General features: G+C 40.5%; 1 protein-coding gene across 4 annotated transcripts in view; it reads left to right on the top strand.

Annotated features, from left to right (window-relative positions):
- Positions 1-12,885, top strand: part of ankrd44 (ankyrin repeat domain 44) — a 38,449-nt gene that overhangs the window by 1,723 nt on the left and 23,841 nt on the right. For all 4 annotated transcript variants that reach the window (XM_074657569.1, XM_074657570.1, XM_074657571.1 and 1 more), the window contains exons 2-5: positions 8,562-8,645; positions 10,705-10,783; positions 11,438-11,508; positions 12,675-12,875. In XM_074657569.1, coding sequence (XP_074513670.1) covers positions 8,562-8,645; positions 10,705-10,783; positions 11,438-11,508; positions 12,675-12,875 — 435 coding nt within the window. The remainder of the gene's footprint in view (positions 1-8,561; positions 8,646-10,704; positions 10,784-11,437; positions 11,509-12,674; positions 12,876-12,885) is intronic.

Here is a 12,885-nt window from a genome sequence, read left to right as displayed (position 1 = left end):
GCAGAAATGCATGACCTCCAAATGCATGAAAATACAATTAATATGTGATAAGATTTCATGCCAAGGAGACATATTTGAGCTTTTGATTGTATCACATGATGCTCCACAGTAGAGTTTCAATTTCACTTTTACACTAACATTAAAAAAAAGTCCTTAAATTGTGCACAAAATATTGAGATTTGAACATGCACATCTCTGTTGTTTGCTCTGGAGCTTTTTGATTGTAACCCATGATGCTCCTCAGCAGAGTTTCAGTCTCACTTTTATGCTAACATAAACAAAAAGTCCTTAAAGTGTGCACTAAAATTGATCTCTGTCGTCTGCTGAAGAAGATTGTGTGACATAGTCGAAAGCTCCAGAACAGCTACTAAATGGATCTCATGGCAAAGATTGTATAGTCAAGGTCAAGAGTGAACTTTCAAGCTCACATATCTGAAAGGGTTTAGATAAGGGGTGCCACTGGCCAAATTTAGGGGGAAATAACATATGTATACTGCATTTAAAAAAACTGCATGTTTTTGCCCCAAACTGCATGTGATTATCATAAAGTGGGCATGTCTGTAAAGGGGAGACTCATGGGTACCCATAGAACCCATTTTCATTCGCATATCTTGAGGTCAGAGGTCAAGGGACCCTTTTGAAAAAGGTCATGCTAGTTTTTCTTCGCCAAAATTTAGTGTAACTTTGGAGTTATTTAGCGTTCTTCCCGACAAGCTGACATAACATGGTTGGTAACAATTCCTTAGGTTCTAGTTTCGTATGATATCGATACTGATTCCAATACCTGAACTTGTGTTATCGGCCTAAATGAAGCTAGGAATAAATAACAATCTGTATTCTTTTAGCTGTCTCCTCAGTGGACAGCCTGGGAGCTGATTTGTCCTGCAGGGTGCAATATTCACACACCCTGCTATGTTACTGCCACACCTCCAAACGGAAGCCTTACATACAAGACATATCGCCCGTTTTACCCGTTGGATTTTACACTGTGAAATAAATATTGCCAAGTGGCTGATATTTTCGTCGCTCTGACTACCGTTAACCCTCTTTGTTGTTTGCTATCGTCACGTGACAAACTACCTGCGATCAGTTTCTTCTTCGCTGCTCTAAAACAGTAGTTGCCAGTGGCAGCCATGATGCTTCCAGGGCGACAGCACAGTGAAGACTACTGTTATGGAGCGGCGAAGAAGAAGAATTGGTTATCCGGTTAAACAAGTTAATTTTTTTTCTGAGTTAATAAATGATGGTATTGGATCAGTGCACAGACTGGCGTACTCGCCGATACCCGATCCCAAATTTTAGGCAGTATCAGACGCGTTGTAACGTATCGGAACAACTCTAAAAAGTCAACTTTTCATGGTGTGCATGGCTTTGTGACGATGCATTTTCCAGCTGATCCAAGATGCTTTTTTAAATAGTTTATTTAGCTGAAGAAGTAGAAGGATTTTCTCAACACATAGAGGAACACTTCATCATTCAGTTTATCACAAACATTCAACACATCTGGTGGTTTTCACAGGACAGGAAGGGGATGAAATACTGTAATCTGAAAAGTAACTAAAGCTGTCAGACAAATGTAGTGGAGTAAAAAGTACAACATTAACCTCTGAGATGTAGTGGAGTAGAAGTATAAAGTTACATAAAGTCGTACATTCTTAAGTAAAGTACTTCAGAGTTATACTTCAGTACAGAACTTGAGCTGGCATCTGCAGAGAAGGAAGCCTGAAATGAAAAACACTGAGACATGCTGGTAGAAATCCCTGATCTGACTCAGCGTCGTCAGTCCAGTCATATCAGATCTGTCGTTAACTTCAAGGAAGGGAAGAGCAGTTTTTTTTTTTTTTTTTTTTTATGTAACTCAGAACTGAGGGACTTCCTGTTATTTTCAGACAACATGCTGATGATGATGATAACGGGATGCCTCCACTCAGCACACAGCTCAGTCGGTGGCTTATAGATTTTTTTTTTCTCGCTGTCTTTAGTCATGTGCTGATCAAGAGTGGGTCACATGAAAATCTGCTATTGTTGGATCCTTTTTTACAACCTATGATAGTAAATTATGCCCAGCCTGTTTGTCCAGAGGTCAAAGGTCAATCTGGTGAAAAGACTTAAAGGTCTAAACAGGTTTTGTGCAGCTCTAATGTTTTAGTCTTTATAGATAGCACAAATTGTTGATGTATTTTTGTTAAACTGTATTTACCCAAGTACTGTACTTAAGTACAGTTTTGAAGTATTTGAACTTTACATGAGTATCTCCGTTTTACTACTTTAAACTTCTACTCCGCTACATTTTGGGGTAAAATATTATACTTTTTACTCCACTACATTTGTCTGACAGCTTTAGTTACTTTGTAGATTTTGATTATTAGCTTGTATGTATACGTTTTATTATATCTATGCATTGAGATGCTTTGTTGCTCCCTCCAGTACTGTCCGTGGTATAATAAATCAAAATACAACAAAGAAAATGAACAACGTAGATAAGATATGTGCACATATGTATGAAATATAGTCCTAATTAATATAAGATGCAGATAATATTATAGATTAAACTACTCAGCAGTATATTACTATATTAATAAGTTAGTTAATGCAACATTAAAGTGATGAACACATTAATGCATCAATAATTATAATCCAGTAAATATAATATACATTATTCTGAAATAGGCCATTCTGCATAATGAGTACTTCTACTTTTGGTATATTTTGATGCTAATACTTTCGTACTTATACTTAAATAAGGGTTGGAATGCAGGACAGAGTATTTCTGTGATATTGATGCTACTTTTAATAACTTTTTGTCATATTTGTTCAATGTCCTCCTGTGCTCCTGATGGTATTTGCAAGATTTCACAGTGCCTGAAGGAAAACAATCAGTCATGTGAAATGTGCCAAAAGTACCAGGATGTTCTAATGCATCCGGCTGCATTTTGCATTATGCAAGCCAGCCTGCTTTTCTGGATTTTTTGGACCCACAATCCTCTGCACAGCGGATATATGAGCAAGGGGGTCTAAGTTCAAGGTGCAATGTTCTGAAGAAGTAGTATGTCCCAACTGTATGGAACAGTACGTACTGAAAGTAGAAAGAAAAAGTATGCGATTTGGAACTTAGACAAAGTTTATGACCCGGCTGCCATGTTTGAAACAGTTGAGGAAGTACCGCCTACCAGCCGGAGCAAACTTTCTCATTTTACAGCTAAACAGTGCACTACAAGATTTTTCTGAAAACATTTGAGATGAGAAATAGGCATTAACGTAACAGAATATTGATTCATATTTGATCAGCGCTGCCTAGTTTGACCGATTGATCGGAGTTCACAAGTTCAGCAGTGATTGACGCCATAAGGAGCACTAAAAGGAGGCAGAGGAACCTGATTTATGAACTATTGTCAGGATACAGTGACAGTTTGAGTAAATATAACAAAGTTACCGACTGTAGCTTTAGTAAAATATCTGAGTACTTCTTCCACCACTGATTTACTCCTATTTTTAATGGTAGTAATGTATGCATGCATTTAAACATCATCTTTCCACCAAACAGAACACAAAGGAAGCACAGGAAGTTGTTGACTTTTGTCTTTCCGGTCGCGAGTGTGCCTCTATAGTGGATGTGCGCACGCTTATCAGATTTCCTGTGTTTTTTCTCCCCTATCCTGGTTTTTGACATTGGCTTCCTCTATTGTCCCCTGTGTCTGTTTAAGGCAGGTGAAACATTCAGTCTGAGAGGGAGACTGAGGGGAATAATAACATGCAGAAATCGTGGGGGTTTTGATTTTGCACATTACTCGTCGACCCTGAGGGGGAAGCAGATGAGCCAGTTAGAGGCCTCGGTCGCCTCAGGCATCACAGGAAGAGATGGAGGGAGACACCAAACAGGATGTACACAATGTGTGTGTGTGTGTGTGCTTCGGACATGACGTTTATGTGTGTGTGTTTGTAATATAAGCAGAGGTAATCTGATGGAGGAAGTTTAGGATAAGAAAGAAAGAGAGAGTGGAGGATAGAAGGGGAAATCTGTAGGTCGTGAATCAGTTCCTCAGAGAACTAGCAGTGACAGGAGCGGACCCTGCATGTTGACACCTTCTCACTGTTATTGGTTACTAATGCAGTTTGGGTGGCATTGGTTGGGTTCAGGAGAAATGTTTCTTGGTGTTACTGTGTGGAAATATGCATGTGAGACCTCTTATGTTTGAGATCGTGTCAGATAGCCTGCAGGAGTGTTGGTGGAGCCCGACTGAGAATATCAGCAGACCAGAATAGAGAGCTGAAGTCATGATGTCACTTCCTGTTTAGCCTCTGTTCCACTAGCTTCTGTTACTCAATACAAATCCTCATTCAGCGTTTCATTTATCTGACTTCTATGAAAAAATTAAGCGTATTCTTGATGTTTACTTAAAAATGTTGCACTTTTTAAACCCAAAGAAAATATTATTAAAGCTGGGGAGGGTGTTGCTTTTTTTCTCCTGCTCTGTTACTAGTGTACTTAAAGGGGTAGTTCTGGTGTTTTGAAGTGTTGTATGAGCTACTTATCCATAGTCAGTGTGTTACCTACAGTAGATGACGGTCGGCACGCCCCCAGTTTGGATAATCAGACAGGAGTTACCGCACAGAAGCAAAGCAATCTAGTGCCGTGGACGGGGCCAGCAGCAAAACCTATTTTAGCCACCTAAAAGAAAGGGTCACCTAAAAAAATCAATATCAGTTTAAGTGTGCGCTATATTTAGAATATTTTTACCTCTTTAACTTGCCGTAAGACAGCCCTTTCCAATGGGGAACTGAAGCTGTTGTTTCCATCTATGCTCTCACCAAAGCCACCAGACTCCATTGAAAAAAACTCTAATTTTACCTCGCTAATTTTACCTCACAGACCACACAGGGTTGCTGTGGGTTGCAAACTATCCTTTTAGCGGATTACGTTAGAACAGACAAATACACCGTTAAATACATTTTCACACTTTTATTCTTGTGTTTAGCTAAAAAAAAAAAAACACCCTCCAAATTCTTTGCATGCCTACCTTCATAATTTAGAAAAATTGACAGACCTGTAGTGCCTTGTTATGGTTGCTAAGCTGTGACTGGACAGTTGCTGTTTTTTCGGATAGTTTTTACCAAACGGTCAGTTGTTTATCACAGAAATACGTGTTTAATATGCTGGATTTTGTATGAATATTTGAAAATTTTCTTGATTCAGATTGAATAAGGTTTTTAGTGTTTTTTAATTGTATTTATAGTATCTTAATTGTTATTACAGACTACTGCTCAACGAGTACTGGTAATTGTTCTGTCTTTAATTGTGAAGTTAATTGCTCAACTGTAAAATACACCTGCCCAAAGCATATTTTTATTATGTCTTTTAAAAGTCTTTGATAGATTGTTTCCAACTGTTAATGGCAATACAAAAACAAATCAGATTTTTATTATTCCAAATTATTTTATCGGCCTTAAGAAAACCCCCAGCATCGGTCGGTGTGTCGGTGTGTCCGTGCTGGTATGTGTTCGAGGAAATGTTCTCATTCATGCTCACACTCCCTAAATCTCTTTCCTTTCTTGTGCCAGCACCAGTCTCCCCGAGTCCCCATGGCGATCACAGACTCAGCGCTGTGACAAGGGACCGCTGCCAGCTGAGATTTAGTGCGAGTGTAGACGTGAATGTGTGTGTGTGTGTGTGTGTGTGTGTGTGAGTGCATGTGGAGCACTTAGAAAGAACGGCATAGCTAAAGAGGCCATATGCTGCCAAGCGTTGGCTGGCTGGCTGCTTCTTTAAAGGCACAGCCCCCCACTTCTCCAGCTGGGGCCTCGTTCACTACTCTCTCTCTCTCTACCCTAAATGTGTCCTCCCTCCTTCCATCTCTTATCACTCCGCCTCAAGTAAACACTGATTAAACCTGAATCACTACTTAACAGCTTTGAACTTGAATGAAAATGTGGTTAATCACCAAGAGGAGAAAATAGCGAGGAAGACGGGACAATCGCTTCATTTTCTGTCACCCACGTTATTCTTCGTTTGCTACTTTTACTTTAAGTTAAAGATCTCAGTTGTTCTTCCACCTCTGGAATTTTCACCGAGGGAAAAAGTGACGGTTCTCCCTCCTGTTCAACCAGTTTGACCTCCAGGGGAACGTCAAGGTGTTGACTCTGAAACACGCTGAAGTGTCACAGAAGTCTTGGTCACATTCGTAGTCTTAGGTCATTTTTTCTTTTCACATTTTATTCATGTCGTTAAACAAGACAGGATTACACAATGAAATGTAGTTATAGTCCTCCAGAGTCAAATATTTAGATTAGAATAGAATATAAAGAATAAAATAAGACAGAACACACATACATAAAGTAGCATTAAAGGAAGAAATAAAAAGGAAACTTATATTTACAAGGAACATAAACAGTTATGCAGGGATGGAATTTAACTAAGTACATTTAAAAAAGTACTGTTCTGTGAGGAACTTTACTTTACTTGAGAATTTCCATTTATGCTACTTTATACTACATTTCAGAGGCAAATATTGTACTTTTCACACCACCACATTTATCTAATACCTTTAGTACTTTCCAGATACAGATTATTAATACAAAATATAACCAACTAATGAATTATGATGTAATATTATTAGGGCTGTCAATCGATTAGAATATTTAATCGCATAATTGTCCATAGTGAATCACATTTTTTTATCTGTTCAAAATGTACCTTAAAGGGAGATTTGTCAAGTATTTAATACTCTTATCAACATGGGAGTGGGCAAATGTATGTATATATTTATTATTGTAAATCATTTAACAACACAAAACAATGACAAATATTGTCCAGAAACCCTCACAGGTACTGCATTCAGCATCAAACATATGCTCAAATCATAACAAACTGCAGCCCAACAGGCAACAACAGCTGTCAGTGTGTCAGTGTGCTGACTTGACTATGACTTGCCACAAACTGCATGTGATTATCATAAAGTGGCCATGTCTGTAAAGGGGAGACTCGTGGGTAGCCAGAGAACCCATTTTCAATCACATATCTTGAGGTCAGAGGTCAAGGGACCCCTTTGAAAATGGCCATGACAAATTTTCCTCACCAAAATGTAGCATTAGTTTGGAGCCTTATTTAACCTCTTTCACGACAAGCTAGTATGACATGGTTAATTTGCGTTAAGCATTATTATTGCGTTACCTTTGACAGACTCAATTATTATAGGTTAAGCTACATATTTGTATTTTAAATGAGCTCCAGTTTTATCAGCTGCAACATTAAATTGATGAACGCATTAATGTACACTCAAACTGATATTGATTTGTGTAGGTGGGCGGCGTGGGCCTTTTGTTTAAAGTGGCTAAAATACGTTTTGCTGCTGGCCCCCGTCCACAGCAGTGCATTGATTTGCTCCAGTGTCTGTACTCCTGTCTGCTTCTCCAAACTCCAAGTACCTCATACAACCCCACTTCAAAACACCCAAACTATCCCTTTAATGAAGGAAAGAAGGAAAACCTAAATTTAACAGATGATTCCAAACATTTGAATTTTGTCAAATAAAGAAAAGGTGTAGTCTATTATTAGAACAACAGGAAACATATCAAACGACCCCTGCCTGCACCTAAAGGTTACCTGGGTAACCTATGGTGTGATGATGTGGCATTACACCAGAATTCAAGGGAGGGGAAAAAAAAAGTTTAGACAAGGAAGTGGTATCATTTCGTCCGTACGTGTGTGCTGAGTTTCTTAAAGCAGAAGTGAAACGCTGCTCTGTGGTTCCTCTCTCGTGTTTCTGAGAAGGAGAGACTGTGCAACAGGAAGTGAGGCAGGAGGCACACAGGAAGTGAAGTGAGGCCTCTCTGTCAGATCTGATTCATCAGTAACCTGCAGCCTACATGTCGGCCTCTGACATCGACTTTTAGTGTTTTAAATAATCAATCATGTTACAGTACTTGAGTAAATGTACTTAGTTACATTCCACCACTGCTGACATGTTGTTGGCCTCCCTCATGTTGCACTGCAGGCTTTTTTTCTTTACCCACGTTCTCTGTATGTGTGTTTAAGGCCTCTATTTACCTCATATCTGTGATCTGGTAAAGAAAATACGGGCTTCAGAGACATGACCTCCATGCAGTGCCCTTCATTAAAGCCTTTTCTCTGCACAGACATTTTATTTTTATGATTTGTATCTGCAAAGAATCTTCTGGTGGACAAACATTTTGGTCATGTCTTCATATAAGAAGAAGCGTCACTGATAAAAATAGTCCTGTTTGGTATTAAGAACATTTTTGTATACAGTGTATAGTAGGCTGCAGTCTCGTTGTAGCTCACGCTTTTGTAAACACAGGAGCTTAAAGTCAAGCAGCTGCTCCCCCACACACACACACACACACACACACACACGCACACCAAGTTATATACCGTGGGAAGGATCATACTCGTCCTCCTCTTGCTGCCTAACATGTAGTTTCGTCACGTTGTCTCTCTCTGATGAATTCCCCGCCTGTTTAAACTGATCATGTGTATTTTATGCATGTCTGACATGTTGTCTCTGGTCATGTGTTGAACGTTCTGTCCTCTTTCTTCTCCTCAGCCTCCTCTCATCCAGGCGATCTTCAGCGGAGACCCTGAAGAGATTCGCATGCTCATATACAAGTCTGAAGACATCAATGCTCTGGTGAGGACACAGACACACATATAAAGTGTCTACATCAAGACAGATGTGTCAGATACGTAGACTGTATATATAGATGGACGACGTGTCACCACTTCCTCCCACTGTACAAAAGTGTATCAGCTGTCAATCATGACATGACCGTTTTTTCACTTTTCCTCCTACAAATTTCTTCCAGTCTTTTTAAAAAAATCTTGTTTAAAATATCCTTTTTAATGAGCCCATGACAGTTCTTAATCTCTTGTTGGATTTTTTTGCGGAAGTGCACTGCATTCAGTATAGGCGCCCTGCATAGTTTTCTTGTAAACAGACTAAGGTTATGTTTCCAAAGTCTAACAAATGTACTGAGTGCACATCCTTCCTTATAAAACATCTGCAAATCCTGCATTGTTTACATCCATGTTTACTAGCTCTCCTTCTTCACTTCCTTTGCTGTATGCATTCTAGGGATGTCACGAGAACCGATACTTTGGTTCCATATCAATGCCAACATTTTGAAAACGTGATGGTACTCGTTTTTCTACTAACCCCAATACCAACAGCTGCATGTATTTATACCATTTTTATAGCCTTAAGTCAATGTAAACATCTGATGCACAGTTGATCCTTTGTACTACACCCTAATAGATTGAGGTATTCTCTAAAACTCTGCATAATCGTCTATCATAATATGTAATTTGATGCACATCCAGATCTACACGCAGATTCCTTTTTGCATCTCTGCTCAAAGTCAGGTTTTGGGAAAGCAAAAAACCTGGCGTCGTCTTCAGGCCCTGCTTCCTGTTGTAGCGTGCACCCAAGGGTGAGCGGAGGAGGGCCACGGGTTAAGAGTCAGTGAAGCCAAAGTTCAGCGTGTGTGTTTATTTACATCATATGGGTATAGATCCATAACATATGTCTGTACCCGGGCAGCACAGGATGTGGGCCCTTTGCTGTATTTAGTCTCCTGCGTCCTGGTTACAGGACTCACGTCTCACGTCACCGTCATTGTCCACTCTAGCTGTGTTTGTGTTGGAGAGGCTGCAGTCTGTCCAGTCACATGGACATGTGGGGTGGTCTGGGCTGGTCTTGAGCTGACTGAGAGGAACAATGGATGTGTTGACAGACACTGAATGGCCCCGTCACTGATCCTCAGCTCATCATCTGTGAGCTGATATCACAGCCTCCTCTGTTCGGTGTCATGGTCGACTCATCGTGGATTACTAATATGTAAAAATTCCCGCCCATTTTTTGTCTGAGGTGCCGGGGAGCTCCAGCTCTAATTTGGAAAAAATTGGGGAATCTAAAAGTGTTGCTTTGATGAGATATCATATTAGAACTTGTATAAAAATAGAATAACTGCAGCTGCTGTTGTATCAAGGTTGAGACCATAGACTGTATATAAGTAATTAGACAGACACCACATCCCCTATTTAGTGCATACAAGCTGCTCTCCGTGAAGTAGTCGTGAAGCCGGAGGCTCGGGGAATGTACGATACGGGAGATGTAACTTTAACTTTCCATAACCACCACAAGTCTGTGTCATTGAACGTGTGTCAATTTGATCATAAATGTTGTTATATAGAGACATTATGGTTAGTTGTAGTAGTCTTTTTTTGCCAAACGGCTACCGTGGTGCTAATGTTGCAGCTATGTGGCTCACACTAACAAGACACGGCCGTGCTTGACTCGTGATTGGCTCGGGTGGGTTTGTGTGGGCGGGACCTCGATACAGCAGCTCCACCTCCCAATTAGTACTGCGCAGACTCTGGCTCCAAATGATGTTAAAATCTCAATATGGCAGCTCGGGCAGCTGCTCCGAGTTGCTCCCGTATCCGGTGTTGTGACGAGTGCTGTTTCCCGTCGATATGTGTTTCCCCCTACCTAAATTTGAACCAACCCTTATCCCTAACACTAACTACTATCATTTTAACTGGAGGGAAACACTATTCAGCGGGGGAACAGACTTAAACATAACATGGGGATATTTTGGCTTCTATATATGCATTATATGGTTTAAACCCTCCCCTACCTTTCCAATATTACTAGCTACATGTACCAACTGACTGTGTTCCTCCCTCAGGATTCAGAGAAGCGCACCCCGCTGCATGCAGCGGCCTTCCTGGGCGATGCCGAGATCACAGAGCTCCTCATCCTCTCTGGTAGAATATCTTCCTCTCGTTTCTCTCTCTCTCTCTGCGTTTTCATCTTCAATCATTCTTTCCAAAGAAAACTGCCTGCAAATTTGCAACTTTTCATGATATATACAACCTTTAATGTAAAAATATTTTGTCATTGTCAACAAATCTCATCACAATACCCAAACCGCTTCAACAAAGAACGATCAGTTATAAGTGTATAAGGATATTTGTTGAGGTTAACAACAGAAAAAGAGTAACGTAGGCCCATATGAAGATAGGAGCGGTGGTGGAGTAAAGCCAGCAGGTGGTTGATAGAAACAATTGGTTTTCATGTTCTCATATCACTAGCCTTATCCTTTAGATATAGGATTTACATCTTAATTTAGGAAAGATTTCCATTTCTGGAGCACTGATCTTGATATGAGGATTCACACCAGTCATACAGGCCCTCTAATATGTCAGCAGTTACTCTTTCACTAATTCTTTAGTAATGAAAATGCAATTTTTTCCAGTTTTTTTTCACTCAATTTGGCATTAAAACGTTCTTTCACGGTCTTTAATGTTAGTAGATGAAACTACTGACTAGGACTATGTGTCCTACCAACTGTTATTTTTATGCATGTAGCTACGAGTGTAAACTTGACTTTCCTCTTTCTGCCCTGTGTGCTTCTGCAGGGGCTCGGGTCAACGCCAAAGATAATATGTGGCTCACCCCCCTCCATCGCGCCGTGGCTTCTCGGAGTGAGGTGAGCACAAACACACCCACACACCTACTGAGTCCAAATCCTTTCTTCTTCCCAAAACAACGACAACTTCCCGCAGCGCAGCGAGATATCCTCGCTGTGACACAGGTGTCAAGGAGCTAAACTGCACCTAGCGGTATTTACCTGAAAACAGGCCGACATGCGCACTCATCATTTCTCAGCCTCTGCCAGCGCGTCTCACACACTACTCTCAGACCGCAAAGGACGGCTTTACGTTCACAAGCGTTGAGAATCTGGGTCAAAGCAGTTAATCAGGTGTCATCACTCCCAGTGCCCAAACAGGTAATTCAACATGGCTGCAATACCTGGATGATGCATTTTAGTGCTGTAGACATGGCGTCATATACATGCAGGGCTTTTTACCAGTCAGTTTGCATTGCAGGAATATATTAAGTAGTTGAAGGCTGCGTAAATCATGACTTTCTGTTTTTGACAGTATGAGAGCAGGTTTCGTTGCTCGCTGTTACCTCACAGTTGATATAGACATACTAAACATGATCATAGTTTACACTTTCTCTTATATTCATTGCATCTGTCTCACTAAACACAGTTGATTTAGGTTCCCAATTAATCTCTTTTTGTCTGTTGTTTTTTTTTTACGTATAATTGAATCACAATAGCCAGGTGGGGGTCCATCTTTCACTTTTTTCTTCAAGTTGTACTTCTTGTAGTCTCGAGAAATATGTCAGTGACATCGTTTACACAAAATATGCCCACTTTATGACAATCACATGCAGTTTGGGGCAAGTCATAGTCAAGTCAGCACACTGACACACTGACAGCTGTTGTTGCCTGTTGGGCTGCAGTTTACCATGTTATGATTTGAGCATATTTTGTATGCTAAATGCAGTACCTGTGAGGGTTTCTGGACAATATCTGTCATTGTTTTGTGTTGTTAATTGATTTCCAATAATAAATATATACATACATTTGCATAAAGCAGCATATTTGCCCACTTCCATGTTGATAAGAGAATTAAATACTTGACAAATCTCCCTTTAAGGTACATTTTGAACAGATAAAAAATGTGCGATTAATCACGATTAACTATTTGAATCGATTGACACCCCTGATATCAATATTTTTCAAGGTATTGTATCAAAGTTACACTAATCTATAAAAATATTTTATTTATCTTCCTTCCTCAGGAGGCGGTACGAGTTTTGATCCGCCACTCGGCCGACGTGAACGCCCGGGACAAGAACTGGCAGACGCCGCTGCATGTCGCTGCAGCCAATAACGCGCTGCGATGCGCAGAGGTCATCATACCGCTGCTGAGTAGCGTCAACGTGTCGGACCGCGGCGGACGCACCGCCCTGCATCATGCCGCCCTCAACGGCCACACCGAGGTACTGCAGA

This window comes from Sebastes fasciatus, chromosome 14 (assembly GCF_043250625.1).
Source record: "Sebastes fasciatus isolate fSebFas1 chromosome 14, fSebFas1.pri, whole genome shotgun sequence".
Taxonomy (NCBI): Eukaryota; Metazoa; Chordata; class Actinopteri; order Perciformes; family Sebastidae; genus Sebastes; species Sebastes fasciatus.
This window is presented reverse-complemented; position numbering and strand designations above follow the sequence as displayed.